This window comes from Nematolebias whitei, chromosome 21 (genome assembly GCF_014905685.2).
Source record: "Nematolebias whitei isolate Nwh7 chromosome 21, NemWhi1, whole genome shotgun sequence".
Lineage (NCBI taxonomy): Eukaryota > Metazoa > Chordata > Actinopteri > Cyprinodontiformes > Rivulidae > Nematolebias > Nematolebias whitei.
The window spans coordinates 24646597-24668553 of NC_056518.1; the positions used below are offsets into that span (position 1 = coordinate 24646597).

The following is a 21957-nucleotide window of genomic DNA, read 5'->3' on the forward strand; positions in this document are numbered from 1 at the left end:
GAACATATTTAAGCTTAGATTTATTCGGTAAAGTACCCATATAAAAGTATTTTGTTTATATTAAGTGCATACCTGCATTTTAAAAACCATATATCTGGAGTAAACCCAAGCAGCACCATTTGATGTAGCTCAGAGCAACTACTGTTTAGGTTCGATTTCATAGCTTGTAGTGAGCGCCATTAAAGTTATTAAATAAATCTGACTATCTGTGTGAACGCACCCAGAATTTTGGCATTTACTGACTGAGCGATCGGATCTGTCGACGTTCCGGTGAGTTCTCAGTCAGACGTACAGTAACAGAACAGCAACAAAGAATCGTGTTTCAGTAACCGAGACATTTGGCTCATCGAAGGAAATGAAACTCGTTTTTCCTGCCAATAATCTGCTTTTGTCAAAACCTTTATGTGTGCGTCTTTGGATTAAAGATGTAAACAAAACCTTTTGAGTAATGACAATCGTATTTACACAAACGCACACAGGAAACATGTTGGCACACGAACACGGAGGGGCATGCACAGACTGAAACGTTCCAACACACACAGTATGTGCAGTATTTACAGGGAGAGAAATGGCTGCACACCCGTCTGTGTGCAGGTGTGTGTGTGAGCGTCTCATAGTGCTCTGGGGATGATGGTGAAAGGCAGGATGGGGCTGCTGGCCTCCAGCTCCAAGGCAGTGAGGAAGCACTCGGTGGCGGCGGCGGCGTTTCCCTGAGCCTGCAGCACTTCGCCCAGACTGTTCCACACGTCGTGAGCCGTGCTGACAGGAGGAGAGGAGACGTTTAGAACCAGCAAAAACAAGAAGAGCAAATCTAACATCTGTTCGGATGAGAGGAAACGGCTCATGTCAATTTGAAAGAAACCTATAAACTGTTTTCTGAACTTCTTTACACTTTTCTTTGGACGTTAGCAGCTTTTCCACTCAGTTTTAGTCCTCGTATGTGACCATTTTCAGAGAAATGTTTGTTTAGCTACTCAGCCGTTCATGAGTAAAAGTTTCCTAAACTGACGAGATGAGCCAGCGTTGTGTCGACACAAGACAACCAAACATATTTTTAGGCTCCTTATGAGTCAATAAAAGCTATTAGTTCACAGGATGTGCTGTGTGAAATAAAAAAATCTGGTAAAACTGAACACAAAGGACGGAAGATGCGTAAAGTTAAAAAACACCTAAAGCTGAATGAGCAGCATATGTTAGTAAAAGGTAAAGAGAGATTCAGCCGCCCACCTGTTGACCTGCACGGCGTCCCTCAGGACTTTCTCAGACAGACTGTAGCGCTGCAGCTGGTGCAGAATCAGACCCTGCACAGACCCACAAACATGTTTTAATGAATGACTCAAATGATCTTTTCATGGCAACTTTACAAATATTTTCACCTTCCTGCACAATTCCAACCATTACAATATCACCAGCTGACCTTCAGGCACAAATTCAAGTAATTGGGTCTTAAAAATATGAAAAGCTTCCGTAGTGTGCGTTTTCTCTAAAACGCAACATAAACAAGTTCCTGTTTCTTTGAAAGAATTTGCAATCAGATCATGTTGGTAAACGAAATGCGGCTTGAAACTCTCAGCTAACAGACATTTGATCATAAGTACAGCTAGTGTTTTTCAAAAAATTCAGCTCGAGAACAATTGCAGGGAACGAGAGGCTTCAGGAATCCCACTGGAATTCCTCCAGGAATTTTTTTCTAGTCTGGATTTGTTTGCCGGCAGCATCCAGGCGTCAACACCGTAATCAGAAGCTGCGAGTATCAAATTAGAGACAGTGGATCGCTTCATCTCAGAGAGGTTATAAACCGTCCCAGAGGATTCTGGGTAATTATACAAAACGTGCAAAGCCTCAGGAGGACAGTGAATGTGTGTTTGTCGTCTCACCAGCCTCTGCATGGTCTTGACGTGGGTGGGGTTGATGGACAGGGCCTCTTCGTACCAACGTTTGGCTTCATCCATGTTGCCCTTCAGCTCGGCGATCTGCCCCCTCATGTACAGAACGTTGTGGGATGTGGGGAACAGGTTGGCTGCTTCCTGCGTGCACGCCGTGGCCTCGGTGGGCTTCGACATGCCGATGTACACCTCGGCTGTCGGATGGGCGAAACACAACAAATAATTAGGGAAAACTAAAATATATGCTTTGGTTTTAGCAAAATGTGCAATGGCATATTCATTTACCGTATTTTTCAGACTATAAGGCGCACTTAAAATCTAATTTTCTCAAAAATGAACAGTGAGGCTTATAATCAGGTGTGCCTTATAGTCCAAAATATACGGTAACCAAGCGCCAGTTTTTTTCGTCTGCACTGGTCTGTGTTAGCAAAATATCAAACCACTGGATGATTTTAATGAAACTTTTAAAGTAATCATTAATCTACAACTCATTAGCCTTTGGAAAAAATGGACTTAAAAATGGGTCGCTACAGCTAATCCAAACTAGCCAACACAAAAGTGGCTATAATTCGGTCAAATGGTGTGGTAGTAGCTGAGAGTCATCCTCAACACATGCTATGAGCGCTAACACATCTCATGACCAGAACGACTGTAACTTTGTCTTTTAGCATCATGAGATGACCTTTATTTAAAACTCCATCGTGACAGGTGGTGGATGAAAGGTCTCGTAAAACTCAGCCCTCATTTTCTACAAAAGCAAGTGGACTGACGCTCCACAAACACATGCTCCACCATATCCTGGACATTTTTGTCCACAAAACAGAGACAGAATTAAAACAAACAAATCAGGGTCAACCAGATGAGCGTTTTCTAACTAACCCATCTAAAGCTTTCATTGTTTCTGAGTCCACAAAGGAGGCAGAGGAAATGAGCTCTCCCTCTGTTTGTCCTCTTTAATTTGCTGATTACATTAGCTGTGTCGCCAAGCTGGAAATGACCGCCCGACGAGAGGAAGCAGCTGCGCAGATAAACTGCAGCACAAACGTCCTCTGTCCGTGTGTGTTTACGTGCGCTGCCTTGCATCTGTTTATGCGCTCTCTCCGCTCCGTTTACGTTCGTCCGCTGCTGATGCAGAAAGAAGAACCACGGCTCCACAGAGCTGAGAGGGAAATATAATACGCGTATATCTAACCAGAGTGCTCTCAGGAAACACAGGATCTGATGTTCCCAATATTGTGAGATCACACGTGAGCTTGAAGTATGAGTTCAGGAGGACCCTCAGCTACTACCGTACACATTTTAGCTTATCTGTCAAATTAGTGGAGTTGTAGCCATTTTCTGTTTGCTTATATGTGGAAGCCATCTTGAATTGGGTTAACTTTCAGTTAATCAGTTGTAGCTCTACATCCCATGATCACTCTCTAAAAGTTTAGTTAAAATCCATCCAGAATAGATATTTTGCTAACAGACACACACAAGACAAGAAAAAAAAAAAAAAACATTATAGTCTCTTGCATGGTTTATTCCACCATTTTACTCTAACTTGAGGTGTTGTAATCTTCTTTGGGGTTTGTTTGTCCATAAGAGAGATGCTCATATTGAGAAATTTTCAAGTAATCTTAAATAATTATCAAACTGTCACTAGATAAAGACTCTGTGTTAGTTTTAACATTCATGAATCCTGTCGGGGAAAATATTTCACATTTATAGATTTTAGTAGAAAATTCAGTTTTCTTCACCTGACTTCACTGAACCTTAAATATGAAGTGTACAAGTACTTTTAGCTGAATGTTTTGTATTATAATGCAATAAAAAGATGTGTATACAGCTAAAACCAAGCATCTAAAATATTGAAAATACATTTTTTCCTCTCCCATTTTTCTAATTTCAAATATTCGAAGGTCAAAACAGTGTTCGAAATATAAATGACAAATATTTAAACATTTTTCTGCAACATTCTTTTTCTTGGAAGCTGAAGAGTTTTGACCTTCAGGTTTGTAAAGCCAGACGAACTGCAGCACACAACGACGTTTATAAAATATCAGGCAGCTGCAGGACCTGAGGCAGAGACATGGCAACAATGGGACGCTAATTATTTTTGAATAAAACTCAAATATGAGGATGTTTTATTCAAACAACCAGAAGACAGTTAAGATGCGTCATAAAATGTGATATTAACGCGTCAAACTCTCAGATAAGATGCTTATACACTCAGACTCAAATGCTGTGTGAGCTGAGCCTTAAGCTGGAAGTGATTTCTGAGAATCGCAGGCCACTTGTGGTTCCTGAAACTCGCTGGCGGGAAGGAATCAACCTTGGAGAAGCTACAAGCTCGGCCCGGCGATGCTGACCACAAAATTTGGCTGTTTGGAGTCGCCATTGAGACGTACCAGTAGAACTACTGTATAAGGCAGACAGGAATCAAACAGTCGGCCTGACCCCAAATTACTGTTGTTATTTGCGTCTGGCTCCCTCGTGTTGGCCTTAAATTGGCCAACTATCTCAAACTCTCTTGGATGTTATGTGAACAAGAAGCTCTGCTCCCTCCCCTACCTGCTCCCTTCCCGAGGACATCTGTGGACCTGTATCAGAGCTGAGCCGGCTGATAGACACTGCACCATCTCTAATCAGGACTATGGAACTATCTGGAAGTCCACGGACAACTCATCGCCTTCGTCAGCCTTCCTCATGCATAAACGTATTATGATGTCATCAGTATGTTGATGTTTCTGTGCGGAGGGTGTTTTTTTCTTTTGTTGCAATTTTCACACTGTGTCCTGTCGAGGACATAGTGCAAGAGATAAGAACTTTTTTTTTTTTTACACCTCCTCTTCCCTTGTTTCTCTTTTCCTTATCTAAATGAAAAGAGGCAGCGCCTCCCTTGAGGCAGCAGCCTCAGACACCTCCGTCTCCCCACGTCTGTTTGTTTATGTTTTTCTCAGACGGGCTGTACCGAAATGTAATTTCGTTGTGCTTCAGTGCATTGACAATAAAGCGGTCTGATTATACATTGCTTTTTTCACCTGCGTGAAGCCAGATCTGAGCCAGCGTCATCCAGGGGTGCAGGGGTCCGTGTTTAGGGGCGCTGCTCTGCAGGGAGGAGGCGACCTCCGACAGAGCCTGCTCCACTCGACTGGCTGCGATGGATGTGGCGTGAACAGAACCTGCAGGATGAAAAATCACACCGTTACGCTTGTGCTGTCGCCCAGATCGTCCGATTTTCTGCAGCGGTGTTAAACAGACGTGTTTTATGAGGGTTAAAGCCGGCAGCAAAGCTCAATGAACACCATAACTTTAATAAAAACAAAGTGTGTGGCGTTAGGCTGCAGTGAAAGGCATCTCACAGCAATAAACACTGTTAACGTGCTGGATCAACCAGGTCAAAACACTCATGCAAAAGTGGCTAACAGAACTTGGACATCTTGTCTGATTATTATGGAGCCCAAACAAAGTCAAATGATTAGTTTAGTCAGACATCCTGTTTTGAGCTACATCCAAGTTTAGAGCTGCTTAAATACTTTCCCTCTCTACTTTTTCTCCTTTTTTTAGTTTGGATTTAGTTACCTACATGTAAAAGTCAAAGAAGATTATAAAAATAAAGAGCTCAGGATGTCTATGGGAGCAAGAATAAAAAGGAAGAAAGTGTTTCTGATTAGAGGGTTTGGGGAAACGATACAAGGACGTCTCATTTGGTCGACGCAAACACTTAAAGCCCGTTTTGGGTGGAGACAGCAGCAGCAGCAGTAGGTTTTACAGAAAAGCTGTTTGTTGTTTAAATTTAGGTGTTCTTTAATGCAATACAATGGTGGTTTTCTAATATTTTCTAATTTAGAATAAAATTAAATAAAAAGTTGTAGTGCACCAGCTGGTGATCAGTTTGCATTTATGTAGTAAATGGTTAAATTTTAAAAGATTCTCAAGATAAAACAAAATAAGGGCAGGTTTACGTTCATAATAAATCTAAGAATCCGTTTTCTGCTTGACCTCGTTTTCTTCTTTAAAGAAAATCTGAATTTTACCTTTAGTAAAAACGATGTTTTAAAACATTGTTCTGTCATTTTATTCATATGTTTGTTTAGATTGTGAATATTAGAGAGCAGTTTTCTAATTTAAAGACATGATTATTATGTATATTTGTATAATGAGAGGATCTATGGGTTGGGGTCATCAAGAACGATAGTTGGGGATTAGGTCTAAAAAAATACAACCAACTTGCCAAAACTGTTTTAAAAATGCAGATTCAGTCCTTTAGCAGTAGATTTGTAAAATGACTGACATGAATTAATTTTTGCTTCATATACCAAAAAAAAGGGGTGACTAATTCAATTTTACACCTTTTTAAAACTGATTTCACTTAAAAATTGAGTGCATGCTTTTCCCCTCAGCTCCAGAACTAAGTTTATATTTGCAGCTTATTTATTTACTAAAAGTCAATAAAAATGAAAGCAACATAGAGACGGTATTATTTTGATCGAATAAAACGATCTTAAGAGATAAATTCATCCTAGGAGCCATAATTTGTTCTCCTCCTCTGTGGTTTATCATCAGACTATCGTGACACTTTCAAAGATAACTATTGATCAGTGTTGTGTTCAAAGATAATATTTGTGAGAATTAAAGTCACATGTCAGAGATTCACAACCAGGAAGCTGCTTCTTGTTTTCCTTCAATCATTTGACAGCTTTTAAAGGAAAACTCCCGGAAAATATATTTTTCTTAACACTGTGCTGAACTTCCTTTTATATTGTATTAAAAAAACAATCTGCACAACTTCTGGAACACTTCAAACGCTCATCTTTTAGGTGACTTTGTGCATTTCAAAGTGACAAAACGCAAAGAACGTCCACTTTATCCCCGTTTCCTTCCTGAAAGTGGCTGCAAATGTTGTGGTAAAGCAGAAAAAAAAACATTTATCCATGAACTGCTTGAGGAAAAATGAGGTAAAAGTGAGGTAAGCAATGAACGAAGAGGGGTGGATGGAAGAAGGAGGTTAGATGGCTACTTACAAACAGAAAATATGGAGGAAAAACCAAGAGTGTTAGCGTCCTGAAGGCCGCCTTGGAAAGAAAAAATAAAAACGGAAGGATGGGAAAAAAGATGACTGTTAACGACTGAAAGAGGAAAAACAGAAGAAACCCACTTTTAAAAATGAAAAATCATAAAATTATTTACAGAAACTCTTTAACCCACATCATAACACACAGCCTTATAAATAAATAAATGTTCTCTAAGCAGGTGAAGTTACACATAAACCTTAACGAACGTAAAGAGGATAGCATTTCTCTGCTGCTTTGTTAGTTCACAACTACAATAAAAAATCTGACTTCTATTTTAGATTTTCGCACATTATTTTAACCGACAAGAGGAAAACTGTTTATACTTTTAGATGAAAAATAAACATAAAAATGCTGCCAAGCTGAAGACGGACTTCATTAAATGTTTGGAGGAATCATCTCATATTTACCGGTCAATGCAAACATTTTCAGAGGAGATGAAAACACAAACGGACGTTGGAACAAAACGACTAAATAAATAAAAAACTAAATAAGTCTGAAATGAAAAATTTCACAGGAAAATAAATATTTGGAGCGGTTAGAAAAACAGGAAACACGTGAAGGTAAAGGAGGAAACACGACAGCAACTATTTTTTATGAAAATCTGTAAACTCAACGCTGGACGGACTCTGGATGTTAGACTTAAACAGTCGTAAACATGTTTTTATTACATATTCAATATTAAAGTTTTATTCTGTTAAACTATAACAAGTTCTTCTTTGCCATTTTCCAATTAGTTTAGTGAGTTTACCAGCTCTCAGAGTTTGTGTTTGTGGATCACCCAACACCAGTTTGTGTTCCTAAAATAATCTGCAGATATTAATTTAGATTTTAAAAATCAGTTTATGATAAATTTTCATCATATTTATCACAAAGAATAAAACAAGTAGTTGCAAATGTAATAAAATAGCATTGTGGATGTGATCGTTGTGCATTTTTAATGGTGCCATTAGAATTTATTTATTTATTTTAACAGCAATTTACCAAAGTTTGATGGTTCAGGAGCTAAAAAGTTTGGAAATCACTGCTTTTATTGTTTTGGACTTAGTGACAGAAGGTTCAAAGCTTGGCCATAAAATAAAAATATTTATTTGAGTAAAAAGGTGGATCTTTGGGAGTCTTCACTGCGCCGCTGTAACATCAAAACTTCAGTGTAAAGAGTTAAACCATCTGCGGTTCAAATTATTTCTTCTATCAAATCACGAGTTCGGCAGATGGGAACATTTGAAACTCCCATCATGAACGAGGATCCTTCAGAAACAGCTTGAAGGATTGTTGACACCAAGAACAGAGCAGAAGTGTAGGTTGGACGATGAAGAGTGGGACGGACGGTTACTGTGAAAGCTTGATGACAAATTTAGAAACTTGCAAGAAGAATTCTGATTTGCTCAATCCCCCTTTAGATCACTGAAACTAGTTGAGGGGGTGTAGGCTAAACTCAGGAAAACAGGGAAGCGTACATTTACAACCGTACTCAGAGGTTTACAAGAAGAAAACTGAACAAGAGCTCAACAGACGTAAAGAGCACAGAGGTGTGTGTCGAGAGATGCTAACACACTTCAGGTGAACAAAAGTTGAGCCAATTCTAGATTTATTCTCGGACAAAATGTCACAAACCGCTTCTCCAAAGCACCTGATTAGTTGCAGACTTATTACTAATCAGACTGTTGCTCGGTGTTGTGTAATCTCTGAGATAGAAATGGGCGAGAAATGAAAACGTTGTTTGTTAAAAGGCTCAAACCTTCAGCTTTAAGCAGTCTGATTAGGTGGCTAAGCTTCCTACCGTTGCATCAAACGTGCAGCTGCTTCACAATCAGACCCTTTGTTATTACATTACTTAGCAACAGAGGGTTTAGTGTAATATTAACGCAACGTCTTTATTGCACTCTGTTGTAATTACACTACAGATTTTAACCTAACGAACGAGACTAATCACGAGCCAAGAGTGGATGATTGATCCAGTGTTTCCTGCTAGCAGAAAGTTGGATGTTTAAAGGTTCAAAGTTCAAGGGTCCTTCATCACCTGCAGATCTGATTTACAGTAAACCATTCTGAACGTGTCATTAGCTGAAATATTGTAAGGATAAAAACTACCTGAACAAACCGAGCGGTTCGGTAAATCTGAGCTCCGACTGAAGCAACAAACTCAAATCCTGAAGGGATGATTGGATCAGCTAAAACAGATCAAACTTGCTTCAAAAACCTCTTTATGCAGGTCAGTGACAATAAATAGAAGTGGCACACCTTAACAAAACACTGCAGGTGATTAGTTTATGAATATGACCCAAGACAGTAAATAAAGAGCTAAAAAAAAGGAACATTTTGACAAAATTAATTAGGTTACATAAAACGTGATGTTTGTATTGTTGCACAGTTTAACAGTCAGATTATTCAACACAGAGGAAAAATATAAAGTATTTTTGTCTAAAATCAGCATTGCGGTAAAACCTTTTAATTTTACCGCAATGTTGTTTAAAGAAGACAAATTACAAGTGAATTACCATCTTGTGGCAAAAAGGATCAAATATGTTGCAACAAAAATAATAAATTTCAACAACAGAGCACTTTTTGATTCGATCACACAAAGGAGCTTCCACTTCATACTAATAAGGTGCTAAGAAATCCGATGATAAAGAGACTAAATATTTTACGGAGTTCAGAAACAGTTTATAGATTTTACACCTGAATACAGTAAATGTTAATCATTTTAATGAATTTGTATGGTCAAATTTTTCTTTAACGACTAATTCAACAGGTTTACATCTAATGACGGACATGAAATAATTGAACGTACGGCCGGGATTAACTCGAAATACAACGTTAAACATGCAAATCCACCCCCACCCCCCGAAGCGGTTCCACGTCACTCTCCACACCATGCTACAGACTGAGAGTGCACAAAGGCAGATTACGGTTGGGGGGCTGACGCAGAACGACGTGGTTGCAAAATGTCTGAGTCCTGGTCTTGATGGGTGGAGGAGGAAGAGGAGGAGGCGGGGCAGGAGAAGGGAGGGAAGAAGTGTTCCAGGTTGGAGAGGGAATAGTAGGAGGTTGGAAAGTAAAGGAGGGAGATGAAGGGGAGGACATGGCAGATGGGGAGGTGGGGGAGACCGGTTCGAAACCAGAGAGAGAGGAGGAGGAGCCTGAGACTAAAACAGGAAGTAAAACAGAAAAAAAAAAAAGTCAAATTAATCAAGAAATGAGGGAAAAAAAATAGAGCAGACGTGTGTGTAGAGAATATTTGCGAATGATTCAGGGGTCGTTTGGGGTTTTGTGATCCAGTTTTTGATTTCCTACCGGTCTCGGGGTCACTGAAGTCCGGCAGAGTCATGGCGTTGAGCTGCCGTCTGTCTGCGATGGCTCTGTCCAGCAGGCTGCTGCCACGCCCCGAATCACTGCCACAAACACAACACGCCGACGTAACGCACACAGAACAAAAAGCTCTGGTGTGACTCGCTAAACAAGTCGAACTAAAACAGGTTGAGCCTTTAGTCGCTCAGTGATCCCTTTGTTAAGGAGGAAAAAGTTATTTGAAGAGATGTGTAGAACATTACATCCCACCCACATATGTACATTATAAATAAAATAGTCACGGATGAATTCAGGAAAGATTTACACACAGTCCGTTAATTTAGAGGTCTTTACGACTTAAGAAGCCCGAACTGCTGCTAACGCTGAAATCTGAGTTGGTGTTTGTGAAAATGGAGCTGAATTTGTGTTTGGAGAGCACCTGAGCGCACCTGGGGTTTGTTAGGTTGTAAAAGCTTTTCCAGATCTGCAGCATGTGTTTACAGGTGAGCAGAGCTTCTTCTGGTCCTCTACACATCGCCTCCAGCTTCACCTTGGTGTACAGCAGGCTACACAACACACGCATATGGTGAGATCATCTGCCGCTTATTCGGTTAAATAGAGATGTAAAATCCTGTGTGCCTCACTTGAAGTTCTCTGGATACTCGGACAGAGCCATCTCGATGATGTTCAGGGCGTCGTGGTAATGTTTCTGAGCAGAGAGAAGCAGGGCCAGCAGGTGGAGGGAGTGGACGTCGTCTCCTTGGAGCTGCAGCGCCTGTCGGACATAACCTAACGCCTCGGGGATCTACACACAAACACACATGCAAACTACAGGTTTTCACTAAAGCTGGGATAAAACACAGCGTGCCCCATCAAAGAGAAGCAACTCCTAGACGTCTTGAGTTTAATATTTTGTTGCGTTACCTGTCTGGAAACAGCAAGCTGCAGAGCCAGATAGAAAGCAGCGAGATGGTCAGTGGGAGTCAGACTATGAGCTCTGCAGACGAGAAGAGGAAACACAAGTTTCATGAACTTTAGACAGAACTTTAAAGATCACAGGTCGTGAATGAACACATCCAATCCGAACCTCTGGAAGGCTCCCAAAGCTTTCCTCTGGTACTCCTCCTGCATGCTCCGCAACGATGCTGAAACATGAACAAACAGAAATGAACCTTCAGATACGAGCAAACAACCATGAGAGCACGTTTTAACACACAGGGCGGAACAGAAATGGATATGCAGTTTGTAAACAACAACGACGACACAATGAACAACTATAAGATAATTTGAGATATGAACTTTTTTCAGACACGTTTTCTGAAATATCCGTCTTCAAGGTAAAAGCACCAGAACAGCACCGTAAAATTACAAAATGAAGTAAAACCTCAACGTAAAATTCTTACTTAAAGCCAAAGCAAATGCAAATAAAAATTAGAAATTATTTATTTATTAACCTTTATTTAACCAGGCAAATCCCACGGAGATCACAGGAGAGGCCTGAAGGCAGACTAACATGCATGTTTTTGGTCTGTGGGAAGAAACCGGAGTACCCGGAGAGAACCCACGCAAGCCCGAGAAGAACATGCAAACTCCACACAATAAGACCCCAGATCCAACCGGGGATTGAACCCAGGACCTTCTTGCTGTGACGCAACAGTGCTAACCACTGAGCCGTCGTGCTGCCACTATAATAATATTATTAAAATCTTGTTAAATATTATTAATAATAAAAATAAATAATATAAAGTATATAAAGTAATAAATAGTAATTAATTAATTAAAGTATGTAATAAAGTATATAATAAAGCAATAATAAATAAGAAATATTGTTAAAATCTGAACTGTATAACTTTAAACCATTGGCCTGATTTTATATTTACTTTATGGTTTCATTAAAGATGATCAACATTGGGTTATATGAACAAAAACAACATAAAACTGATAACCAGTTAATTTTGACCGCTTCTCAAATGTTTATTCGATATTAAAATATGTAAACATTCTGGAAAGATCATTAAGGAGATGCTTAAAGGAAAATTTAAATTATATAGTGGAGCTGAATTAACTCTGCTCCTTGTCAGGCAGGGCGGCAAAAAAATGAAGCTCATCATCTATTCTGCAAAATAATGCAGAAGAAATTTTAATTTGACGTTTTCAAATAAGCGCGGTAACAAAAGTGTATCTTAAAATATTTTAATTTAGGCAGAGAACTTGTGTAAATGTTCTGTGTTATCGAAACATCCGAGCGAGCGTCTCATTGTGTATGACTGACCGTCGGTGGCTTTGAGGCTGTAAACCAAACCGATGGCCAGGTAGCCTTTGGCTCTGAATTCAGCCGCCTTCTCTCCCATGTCGATCACCAACTTTGCAAAGTTTTCTCCTTCGTCCAACTGAAATTTGAGAACAGGAAAATGTGGAAAGATAAAAAGCTGTTCGTTTAAACACGTTAAAAGACAAAATGATGTGTGTGTTTAACAGAGAGCTACAGATTCAATCAGCCCTCGTTTCTGTTGAGGTTAACGAGTTGTGTGTGGTTCTGACCCAGTGCAGAGGTCCGATACACAGTTTGACAGCCAGCAGCGGGATGGTTGGGTCTTCAGGCTTCAGGCGGATGCACTCCTTGAGGACTTTGACGGCCCGAGCTGATTTGCCGGCTGCCATTAGCGACAAGGCGAGCTGGTACCACAAATGGAACTCCTCGAAGGCAAACTTCATGGCTCTCTCCAAACACTGAGGGAGAGGGGACATTTTCCTGTTTTTATCACCAATCTTTATAAAAAACACTAAGATGGAGAGGGCTGTTTACCTCAGACAGCATCTCATACTGCCCCCTCCTGCCCAGAGCTATCGTCAGCAGGTCGTACACCACGGAGGCAGACTGCAGGCTGATGATCCGATCATTGTTGTGCTCAGGAATCCTGCTCAGGACCGCATCACGATTAGCCTGAAAGAAGGACGAACAAGCGCAGATGTAGAAGTAAAAGCTGCATGAGCCTCATAATCTGCGATTTCACGGTTTCTTACCATGGACTCACTGATGAGCAGCAGCAGCAACGCTTCCTCTGTGTTCTCCTGAGGGCAAAACAAACTGAAACACAGCAGGAAAAAAAAAAAAAGCCCAGTTAGACATTAATGAGTGGGACAGAAAGTAAAAATGTGCTGCTAGTAAAAAAAAAAAAAAAAGACACCAGAACCTTATTTTAATCTAATTTTGCGTCTCCATGGTCACTTACTTTTCTCCCGAGTACACTCGCGGGCGTCGGCTCAGTTTGTAGCTCTTGCTGTAAGTGTGTCGTTGCTGTGTGGGATTATCCAGAGGTGACACCGTTGGTGGATCCTCCAGAGGAGACCAGTAACTCTGTTCACACATTCCTCTGAGCAGGATCTCTGCCAGCTGGCGCGCTATGGTCTACAAACACAAAAGCACCGAATTACTGAAGACGTTCTTTAAACCAACACAGCAGCAGTCTGTTTACTTTAAATATACATGCAGATATAGATATTTTGCCATTAAGTACAAACTAAATGTGCCATTTCAGTGCTGTTCAAAAGTCTTGAGCCATCCCTCATTATTACCCATGTCGGCCAGTAACCAAAATATTTATTTTAATGAAACTTGCAAAAAGGAGTCAATATGGCCACAACAACTAATTGACAGTAGCCAACACAAACATGGCTATAACAGTCAATTTGACAGATATTAGGCTAAAGTTTGATGTGGTTTTAGCCGAGAGTCATTCATGAGACAAACTCCAAGCGTGACGTCTCGCAATATTGTGCCGTTTTCAAGGTTTGGCCAAATTTGGTGCATCACTAGGCCTGTCGCAATAAACAATAAATCAATTAATCGCATGATAAATGAAAATCATATACCTCATTTTCATTTATCAGCTTTATTGTTTCTTCGTCTCTCTCTTTCTACTGAAGACACTGGATGACAAAAGGCTCAACTCCGGCGCTCTTCACTGACCCCTCCCTTTCTCTTTTCACTTTAAAATCCATATTAATGAGCCAAAATTGCGTTTTTGGATCGTTAAAAGCAGCTAAGCTGAGAAGCTAAGCTACGAGCTAAGCCAACAGGCCGACCTCGGGAAAAAGTTCCGTCTTGTTAAAGCTCCAAAATTCACGGTTGAAACCCCTGCCTTCGTCTAAAAAGTTGTTTTTCTCTGCAAAAAGAAGCTGAGAACTTGTTTACTGATTTTTTATTAAAAGCTTTGTGTGAAAAATGCTATGCTAAAGAGCTCAAACCGCACCGAGCGTCAGCCATTTTGAGAACCAAGAGACAGCCCGTGTCACATCAAGGGGCCTCCCTCCCATTTTTTCTTAAAGAGACACGCTGCTCCCTCCCTTACTATCCATCCTTCGGTTCAAACAGTCTTATACTACCATCCGGTGGTTCTTAAATTTGACAATAATTGCTGATTATTGTCAAATTTCAAACAATATTATCGTTTATCACAATAATTTCTGAAACAATTAATCACCCAGCAAAATATGTTATTGTGACAGGCCTATGCATCACTATTAGTTCTCAACACAAGATCATTTAGTTTAAACAGTAATGCAACGATGGTGTTGTATGAATCAAGAGGAGATAGTCACATCTTTTAGTTTGAATTAATCCAGTCATTTAGAAGAAATCTACAACAGATGGTTAAAGCCAAGCGAAAATTTAAAAAGCCTCATCTGCTGAGTTATTAAAAAAAATATACAATCACTCTTACAGAAGGCATAAATATCAAACACTCCGATAGACATCCTCCTCACCATGCGAAGGTTCTGGGTGGTTCTGGTCTCAACGGCCCGAAGAATCTCTCGAAACCTGCCCACGCCTTGCGTCAGGTTTCTACGGCAGAAAAGAGACACAGAAGAAAAAAAAAAGGAAGTATTCAAACAGTGCAGTCAGGTTAAAATCAAAGTGCAGAGTCTGAAATCTCTGTAAAATCACTGTAAACGTTCAAAAGTCTCAGATCTTTGATGCTTCAGGAACGTAATAAATGTTTCTTTTTAAACTTCGAACTTGTGTTACTTGCTGTACTGAGCTACATCTTATCCTGATTTTAGATGCTGCATAAGAACAACAATCGAGCTACAGAGGCAGATTTAATGTATTTCACTAATTTTATCCAGTTTTTAACAGCTGCTCTAACACTGAAGCTAATCCGAATGATCTTAAAACCACACAAGTGAGGGAAACACTTCGAGCTGAAATGTGCGTATTAATTAACTGCGTTCACACTCCATCCACCCGTAAGCAGCTTTGTAACACCACAACTGCAAAGTGGGAGGAAAGCGTCCACAAAGGGTCTCTCAGTCCTGCTGGGAAAACGATGATCCAGAACAGAGCGATTTACGTTTCTTTCCTTAGTTGCCTGTTTTGTTTATTTGTTGTGTTTTGGGATCTGACGTAAAGGCACATGAATACGCCACTTGTTTATTTGGTTATTTACCCGTTCTTGAAGTGGATGACGTGTGCCCTCTGTAGGCCGGTCTCCAGGAAGTAGCCCAGCTCCATGTCTTGTGTTGTTGGTCCGGGCTTTGGGCTGCGGTTCTGAATCCCTGCTGATAACGCCTACAGAGATAAAAATAAATAAATAAAAATGTGAACAGAAAAGAGAGACAGTTCTGCGTAATTATTTGCCAAAAAACAAAGCAAACACCACTTTTGTAAGAAATAAAGCGAACAGTCCAGGTAATGTGTTAATGCAGCAACAAAGAAAAGTGCCTGCAGTCTTATTTTTACAAACTAGATTTTAAATAATATAATGACAGCTCTATAAGTTTTGGTCACAATTTTAGACATTTTCTACATTAAAAGCTTTGAGTAAAGCCTTTATAATTCAATATATTTACATTAAAACACCTGAACCTGAACTGGTGAACATAAAAGGATGCAGATACTTTCCCTCAGCTTCTGATTAAGCATTCACTTGTTTTCCTGCGTGTGTTTTTGCAATTTAACAGTGTGTTATTTATGCAGTTCATGTATCAAAACCTTCATCTCATTCAGGAAATGGGAGCAACGACTTTTGGTTTATGAAACTTTCACTTTATTTTCTGATATTTTCCACATAGAAATACAGTAAGACACATTCAAATCATTGAAAACATTATTCTTTTTTTAAATATGCTTCAGTGGATTTGCTCTGTTTGTCTTTTTATACTATTTTCAGCTTTTTAGTGACAGTTTTGATTAGATTTTTTGTTTTGATTTTAGTATCTAACCAGCTTTTGGCTACTTAAAGGCTTAGCTGCACCTTTGCAGCTTTTATCTAGGATTTTGCTAGATTTACATTTTTTTTGTTTGTTTTTACGTTAGTGTTTTGTTAATTTTAGATTTTAACTACACTGTTTTTTTTTTTTAGCTTTTGCGTAGTGTTTTGATACTTTTAGCTTCTTCAGTAAATTTCAGCAGAATTATGCATGCTGCATTTTTGCAAAAATCAAACAAACAACTTATTTAGTTTGAAATATTTTGTTAATTTCTGTTTCTATAATTGCATTGCTATTCCCTCCTCTGACGTAGTATCTAGTCTCTAATTATTTTAGGTAATGCATGTAACATAATAATACTTAAAGCAGGAAACTTTTGATTTGTCTCCACTTTTGTTGTATCACTGCTCCTTAAGTACAGAAGAAGAAATGTTTGTTTGTTGGCTCTGGTGACCAGAATCACATTAACAGACTATTTATCACACTCCCACCAGGACAGCACAATGCTTCCAGGCACTAACAAGATATTTAGTGAGCATCCGTGAGCCAAGTTCCTCAGTTTCACACCCTCAAGCACAAACCTTCTCAGCTTCCTGCAGGTAGAGCAAAGCAATGTCTCCAGACTTTTCATAGCAGGTGATGATTTCCTGATCTCGATCTGTTACGCTCCGATTAGATGCCGGAGACCCCGTGTTCTTATTGGACAGAGACGGAGAGGCAGCCGGGACCTTCTCTAGACACAAGCCTGGGGGTTGGTGAGAAAAATATATTGATCAAGACAGAAGCCATGAGTTGATTGTAATAGTCTGATATTAATCTAACACGTTTGGACACTGGGGTTATTATCACCGCTTGAAGCTGACAAAATCAAATTAATTTAAGCCTCACAATGTTAATAAGACCTAAAATGTTACAATTTAGAATTAATTCAGTTCAGAAAAATTCCTGCTGATGATCAGCTGTGACACTCTTCTGCCACCAAGTGGACAGAACGGGTACTACAGATGAGTGAAAACTGGATTTGAGACATCACATATTAATTTAAAGGTTGTAAGACACAAAAGATGCAGTTTTTAGTGTGTTGTTATGTACCTTTGGTTGAATAAGCCTCTGCAATGATGGACAACCTGTACACAGGAGCTCCAACCAGCTGCAAGTCATCCAGATTCACCTTGTTGTAGTGACCTGGAAAAATACCGGTTTTCCTTTCAGTTGCAGCTGTGTGCAGGAGTAGAAACACTTTTTATTTCTATTTTGCTTTTAATGAGTTCAAATTTTAGTATTTTTTAAAGTAGTCTTGATCATCAGTTCTCTAACATTTCAAACTACTATCTCCGTCTTCTGCCGCTTATCCGCAGTCGGCTCGCAGAGGCAACAGGTCCAGGAGAGAAACCCAGACATTGCTCTCCAACCCCAGCTCGTTCTAGAGGAATCTGAGGCGTTCCCAGACCAACATATTCCTTCAGTAAATTCTGGGTCTTCTCTGTAGGAAGTACCAGAAAAAAACTATAAAAGGGAGGCGTCCTAATCAGGTGCCTGAACCACCTACTAGTACTGGAATAAAGATATGTGAAAAAAGCAGCAAAAAGTCTGATGATTATTGATGTATAAACAAATCGATTGAACGTTTGTGTTTTGGGGACAAAAATCAGACAGTGAGAAGGTACTAAGGTTTAAAAAACTCAGTGAAGATTACCTAAAGCATCTTTATATTCTCCTTCCACATAGCAGAGTTTGGCCATCAGCAGACTGGCCTCCTGGAGGTAATCGGCCTGGGGAGAAGTTAGATTTGGTGCTTTAGATTTTACACATAATAAAGGCTCCAAGTCTGCTAGTTTTTTTTTTTTTCCTGGTTTCAGGGTTACCTTGAGGTTTCCTCTGTCCAGAGCAGCAATGAGATGTTTTCTGACCTCCACCAGTTTGGGACGGGGACCTCTGGGACTCGAACCCGGTTTGATTGGATTCTCCTTCAAGTACGTCTGGAGCTTGCATTCCCCCAACAGTAGCTCGCCTAAGTCATCTTCACGCACACAAATAAAGAACGTTTGTACAGCGCTCATCAGTCGTGTCTATTTTAGCCCAACCGTTATATTTGAATACAAGTAATTAATTAAAAATAGAAAGTTAATAGTCATTAAATATGATTCTTAGGTCAGTCTGAGATCAAATCAACAACAACAACAATAAAAAAAAGCCAACTAAAATTACCCACGATCAACAATTATGGCATTTTAAGTGAAAATGTGTCTCTTCAAGAGCCACTCTGCTTAGACTAATTTCCAACAGAATTATTAAATCATATCTGAATTTCAGCAAGTAATTATATAAACTGGGAAACACCACTTTTCTTGCAAACATACCATCAAGAATTAGGTACAAATTACACAACTGTGATTGTAGAAGTGTGTGCTCAGATAAACGTGACCCATAATCCAGTTACTGACCAAAGCACCAGCGGGTCAAATTTATTTCAAGTTCAAGTCAATTTTATTGTTGTTCTCATCCCATGTGGTACAGGAGGTGGAACAAAATTATGTACACAGGGTCCCAGTTACACCCAACAATATCAAAAGTAGTTCTATAGTAGAAGAGTGATGCACACAGTTAAGAAACCAAAACTGTAATGTTGCAAAGCTTCCATTAAAAGGTAAAATACATAATATATTTAGTTATAATCTTTTCTTTTCTCTCTACAGGGGTCACCACAGCGAATCATCCTCATCCATCTGACTCTGTCCTCTGCATCCTATGTCCTCACTCCATGTCCTCTCTAACTGCATCCATATATCTCCTCTTTGTCTTTTTCCTGGCAGCTGCATTTCTAACATCCTTCTACCAGTATAACCACTGTCCCTCCTCTGGACATGTCCAGACCATCTCAGTCTGGTCTCTCTAACTTTATCTCTGCTCCTTGAAGCCTCACTGTTCCACCAGCCTCCCTCTCATTCACACACATGTACTCTGTCTTACTACAGCTGACTTTCATTGCTCTTATTTCAAGTGCATACCTCCGCCTCTCCAAGTTCTCTTCCACCTGTGCCCTGTTCTCACCACAGATCACAATGTCATCTGCAAACATCATAGTCCACGGGGATTCCTGCCTGACCTCATCCGTTACTCTGTCCATCACCAGAGCAAACAAGAAGGGGCTCAGAGCCGATCCTTGATGCACTCCCACCTCCACCTTGAAGCTATCCGTCACTCCTACAGCACATCTCACCACTGTCCTGCAGTCCTTATACATGTCCTGCAGTCTAACACACTTCTCTGCCACTCCAAATTTCCTCATGCAATACCACACTTCCTCCTTTGGCACTCTGTCATATGCTTTTTCTAAATCCACCAAGACACAATGGAGTTATTTCTGACCCTCTCTGTACTTCTCCATCAGCATTCTCAAAGCAAAGATGGCCTCTGTGGTGCCCTTTCTCTGCATGAAACCAAAGTGCTGCTCACAAATTGCCACCTCTCACCTAAAAGTCTTGCTTCCACAACTCTCTCCCAGATCTTCATCGTGTGGCTCAAGAACTCAATTCCCTGTAGTTGCTACAACTCTGTACATCACCCTTGTTCTTAAAAATGAGCACCAGCACACTTCTTCTCCATTCCTCAGGCATTTTCTCACCCACAAATATGTCATTGAATATTTGAGTCAAAAACCTCACTGCCGTCTCTCCAAGACATTTCCAAACTATACTTAGTATATAAATAATAATAATTAGTTATAATAATGTCCTATTTTTTCTCTAGTTAAACCTTAAAACTACTCTGAATAATTTTATTTGTATTTATTTTACTTTGATGCTCCCCTCCACAGACTCAACTATAAAAATAATATAAAAAAATTGTATTTACCACAAAAGCATGGTCTTAGCAGATTTAGTTTGGTCTGTGAAGCTGCTAATAACTTAGTTATGAAATACATTTACCTTAATAAGAGTCTGTCAGACACAAAAAGTAGAACAAATTCTTCACACTAGATTTCTATTTTAGTGACTACAAGATAATAAATCATGACTACGTTTTTAAATTAATTATTAATATTAATTTATAGTTAAACTACAGGGATACTGTATGTACATAGAATTAACAAACAACCCCTAAAGACTGAGGCTTCACTATCAGTCTAACCCTGTTTAAAGTTAGCATGTAGAATTTCGTGCACAAAACGTCATTTTTGAGTTTCGGCAAACAATTTGGATTCCTGAAGAAATTATTAAAATACATAACGAAAGCTTGCATTTTTATGGAAACATCGGCTATAATGAAAGTTCAATAAATATTGATTAACTTTAGTAAAAACCGGACTGTGTTGTGTTATCTGCTAGCATTCAATATTGATCAATTTAGTGAATGAATGATTAAAAAAAATAATAATAATAAAACAGTGAAGCTAATCGTTTATTTTATTTCACTGTGGCTATATTTGCTGGTATTTCATCTGAATAATAATAATATTATTAGCTGACTTTGCACACACAGTGACCCAGATCAGGTCACAACATCCTGAAATGCATGAAATGAAATATACACTCCCCGAAAACCATGACAATTATTAGTGAAACTACGTTTCTTTCTAACTTTTGTTTCGTTAATTAACTGAGTACAAAGCTGAAAACATTGTGCTGAAAACTCCCATCATCTGATGCAGATATCAGGAAGTCCGGAAGACCCAGGCCGGGGAAAGGCCTCCTAAATCGGATCCACAAACTGCTTCCTACCGTTTGATATTAGCTTCGCCGACAGCTGCCGAACCAGCTCCGGTATCTTGTCCCACTGGCTCTCTGAGCGGCACCGCTCTATCTCGGTTTCCAGTCGTGATCCAGACTTCCTCGCTGTCATTTTCGTGACTGAGGTAGACTGGAATGGACTGGACCAAAACACCCGAAGCTGCCTTCAGCGAGAACAATCGTCAAGTTGACACGTACGAGACGCGACTTCCGGTGAGTATTGTTGCAACAAACCTGGAGGTCGCAAGTGAGTTAAATACATCTTTTTTCACTCGTTACATTTGTTGACTTTCCATATTGTTCTACTAAAAATGTAATTATATATATATAATTATAATATATATATATAGATCTTTTTTTTGAGAGAGATCAGCTCTTACGCTAGTCAACAGCGACATCTAGTGGCTCGGAAGTGAACTTACAGACTGTATTTTTGCATCGTTTCTGCCAACTTAAATTACTATTATTTCTTTATTAATGTCCATTATTTTTTATTTATTATACAATGTATTTGTAGATGTTTGAAAATTGTGTTTTGGTGGGGGTTACTTTTTGATTCTTATTTTGTTTGTGTTCAATAAATACCATACAACACTACCAGTCTGATCAAGAAAGCACATCACAGAATCTACTTCCTCAGGCGGCTGAGGTGAGCTGGTCTGTGAAGCTCAGTCCTCACCTCCTTCTACAGGTGAGCAGTGGAGAGCATCCTGAGCTCCAGCATCAACGTGTGGCATGGAGGCTGCACAGCTGCAGAAAGAAAAGCTTTGCAGAGAGTGGAGA

At 39.6% G+C, this 21957-nt stretch overlaps 1 protein-coding gene across 1 annotated transcript; it reads right to left on the bottom strand.

The window, feature by feature from the left end:
• Nucleotides 1–511: 511 nt before the first annotated feature.
• Nucleotides 512–21360, bottom strand: ttc7b (tetratricopeptide repeat domain 7B). Its single transcript, XM_037695163.1, has 21 exons — nt 21166–21360; nt 18310–18464; nt 18141–18216; nt 17537–17629; nt 17026–17189; nt 15682–15803; nt 14999–15077; nt 13465–13640; nt 13256–13319; nt 13038–13175; nt 12773–12961; nt 12504–12621; nt 11319–11376; nt 11156–11228; nt 10876–11036; nt 10681–10797; nt 10238–10335; nt 4910–5050; nt 1878–2080; nt 1228–1301; nt 512–759 (listed from the first exon to the last, which is right to left on the bottom strand). The coding sequence occupies exons 1-21, from the start codon at nt 21284–21286 to the stop codon at nt 612–614; spliced, it is 2568 nt and encodes an 855-aa protein (XP_037551091.1). The 5' UTR covers nt 21287–21360; the 3' UTR covers nt 512–611.
• Between the last annotated feature and the right edge of the window lie 597 nt (nt 21361–21957).

Bases quoted from the DNA above. Each gene is read 5' to 3' on its own strand.
- ttc7b (XM_037695163.1), bottom strand. From the start codon at position 21,286: ATGACAGCGAGGAAGTCTGGATCACGACTGGAAACCGAGATAGAGCGG. The intron at 18,465-21,165 runs GTAGGAAGCAGT...GTGTGCGTGAAG, and splicing joins GGCGAAGCTAATATCAAACG to ATGACTTAGGCGAGCTACTG. The intron at 13,320-13,464 runs GTAAGTGACCAT...GCTGTGTTTCAG, and splicing joins CGAGTGTACTCGGGAGAAAA to TTTGTTTTGCCCTCAGGAGA.